The sequence below is a fragment of the Nicotiana sylvestris genome, chromosome 10, assembly GCF_000393655.2.
Source record: "Nicotiana sylvestris chromosome 10, ASM39365v2, whole genome shotgun sequence".
Taxonomy (NCBI): domain Eukaryota; kingdom Viridiplantae; phylum Streptophyta; class Magnoliopsida; order Solanales; family Solanaceae; genus Nicotiana; species Nicotiana sylvestris.
In genome coordinates this window covers 24,122,332-24,124,767 of record NC_091066.1, presented here as the reverse complement: position 1 = coordinate 24,124,767, position 2,436 = coordinate 24,122,332, and the positions used below count along the sequence as shown (strand labels likewise).

Genomic DNA, 2,436 nt, shown 5'->3' with positions numbered 1-2,436 from the left:
TTAATACCCTCAATTAATGAAGACTTAGCCTGAGCACAAGCCAACAATGCCTCTGAATTTTCGACACTAAATCTGATACCTATATCTTCTAGTCTCTAAATATCTTTGGCCAAAAGTCTTTTTGTAGGAGCTATATGTGCCAAACTCCCCATAGATTTTCTACTCAATGCATCAGCCACCACATTGGCTTTTCCAAGATGATACAAAATAGAACAATCATAGGCTTTGAGCAGTTCCATCCAACGACGCTGCCAAAGATTTAGATCTCTCTGCTGAAAGATATATTTCAGACTTTTATGGTCAGTATAAATCTCACAAGTTTCACCGTATAGATAATGTCTCCAAATTTTTAGAGCAAATACCACTGCATCCATCTCCAAATCATGTGGAGGATAGTTTTGCTCGTGATTTTTCAACTGTCTCAAAGCATAAGCAATAACACGACCATTTTGCATGAGAACACATCCTAATCCCACCCTCAAGGCATCACAAAATACTGAAAATCCTCTAGAACCTGATGGTAAGGCTAATATTGGTGCAGTTGTCAAACATGTTTTGAGTTTTTGAAAGCTCTGCTCACATTCCTCTGTCCACTGAAACTTTGCATTTTTCTATGTTAGCTTGGTCAGCGGCGCTGCTATTCTGGAGCAATCCTATACAAAATGCCTGTAATAGCCTGCTAAGCCTAAAAAGCTGCGAATCTCTATAGGAGAAGTAGGTCTGGTCCATTTCTACACAACTTCGATCTTCTTAGGATCCACCATAATTCCATATTTGGATACAACATGCCCCAAAAATGCTACCGAGTCTAGCCAGAATTCACACTTTTAGAACTTAGCATAAAGTCGATGTTCTCACAATGTCTGCAACACAGTCCTGAGATGATTCTCATGTTCTCCTTGGCTACAAGAATATATCATGATATCATCAATAAATACTATTACAAATCTATCCAGAAACAGATTGAACACCCTATTCATTAAATCCATGAGTGCAGCTGGAGCATTTGTCAGTCCGAAAGGCATCACAAGAAACTCGTAGTGCCCATATCGAGTACTGAAAGCAGTCTTAAAAATATTTTCATCTTTGATTCTAAGTTGATGATAACCAAAACGGAGGTCAATCTTTGAAAAGTGGGCAGCTCCTTGTAACTGATCAAACATGTCATCTATATGAGGAAAATGATATTTATTGCGTATTGTTATCTTGTTCAACTTCCTGCAGTCAATGCACATTCTCAGGGATCCGTCTTTCTTCTTTACGAACAGTACTGGTGCACCCCATGGTGATACACTAGGTCTAATAAAACCTTTATCTAACAAATCTTGTAACTGTTGCTTTAGCTCCTTCAACTCTACTAGTGCCATTCGATATGGGGGTATTTATATGGGTTGTGTGTCAGGTAGAAAATCAATACCAATGTCTATTTCTCATACTGGAGGCAATCCTGGTAAATCCTCAGGAAATACATCAGAAAATTCTCTCACTACTGGAACATTTTCTATACTAACTATTTCCTTTCTTGTGTCATTTACAATAGCTAAGAGACCCAAGCAACCTTTCTTCAGAAGTCGTTGAGCCTTCATAAAAGATACAATTTTGCAAGTCTTTGGAACCTGACTCCCTCTAAGAATAAAACTGGGTTCATTCGGTATCTCAAACTTTACTATCTTTGCATGACAATCAACTATAGCATAGCAAGAAGATAACCAATCCATTCCCATCAGCATGTTAAAGTCAATCATATCAAGTACAATAAGGTCAGCTAGAGTATCTCTACCCTCAACCAGAATCTGACAAGCAAGATACACGTATTCAACTAATAGAGACTCTCCAACAGGAGTAACAACTAGAAAAGGATCATTCAATAGCTCAGGCTGTCCACTAAATCTCAAAGAAAAGTACGAGGACACATATGAGTGAGTAGATCCCGGATCAATTAACGCAAGTGCATCAAATGAATAGACAGAAAGAATACCTGTAACCACTGCATTCGAGGCCTGAGCATCCTGTCTAGTAAATGCAAAAACTCTTGCCTGACCTCTACCAGCATTCCCTTGTCCATGATTCATAGTAGCACGGTCTCCAGCACCTCGACCTCTATTTCTTGTACCTGTAGCACCTGAAGTATTACGAGTAGTCCGAGTCGGTACAACTGACTGAATAGAAGCCTAGTTGAAATTTCTCGGAGGCTTAGGGCAATCCCTCAAGTGATGTCCCAACTGGCTACACCGAAATCACTCTCCAATTAGAACACGACATTGGCCCAAATGTGATCTACTACAGGTCTGGCAGACTGGAGTTGTGGCATATATCTGCCCAGAATTACGATGTCCAGTTTCTGAAGGTCCCCTAGTACCATGTCTATAATGTGGTCTGTATGTGGACTGTGAAAACAGGCGTGTCCCTGTCTAAGAACCCTGTTATTGTTGTTGT

General features: G+C 39.8%; 1 protein-coding gene across 1 annotated transcript; it reads right to left on the bottom strand.

The window, feature by feature from the left end:
• Positions 1-1,430: 1,430 nt before the first annotated feature.
• LOC138879098 (uncharacterized) lies at positions 1,431-2,072 on the bottom strand. Its single transcript, XM_070158675.1, has one exon. It carries the CDS (start codon positions 2,070-2,072, stop codon positions 1,431-1,433), a length of 642 nt encoding a protein of 213 aa, XP_070014776.1.
• Positions 2,073-2,436: the final 364 nt, after the last annotated feature.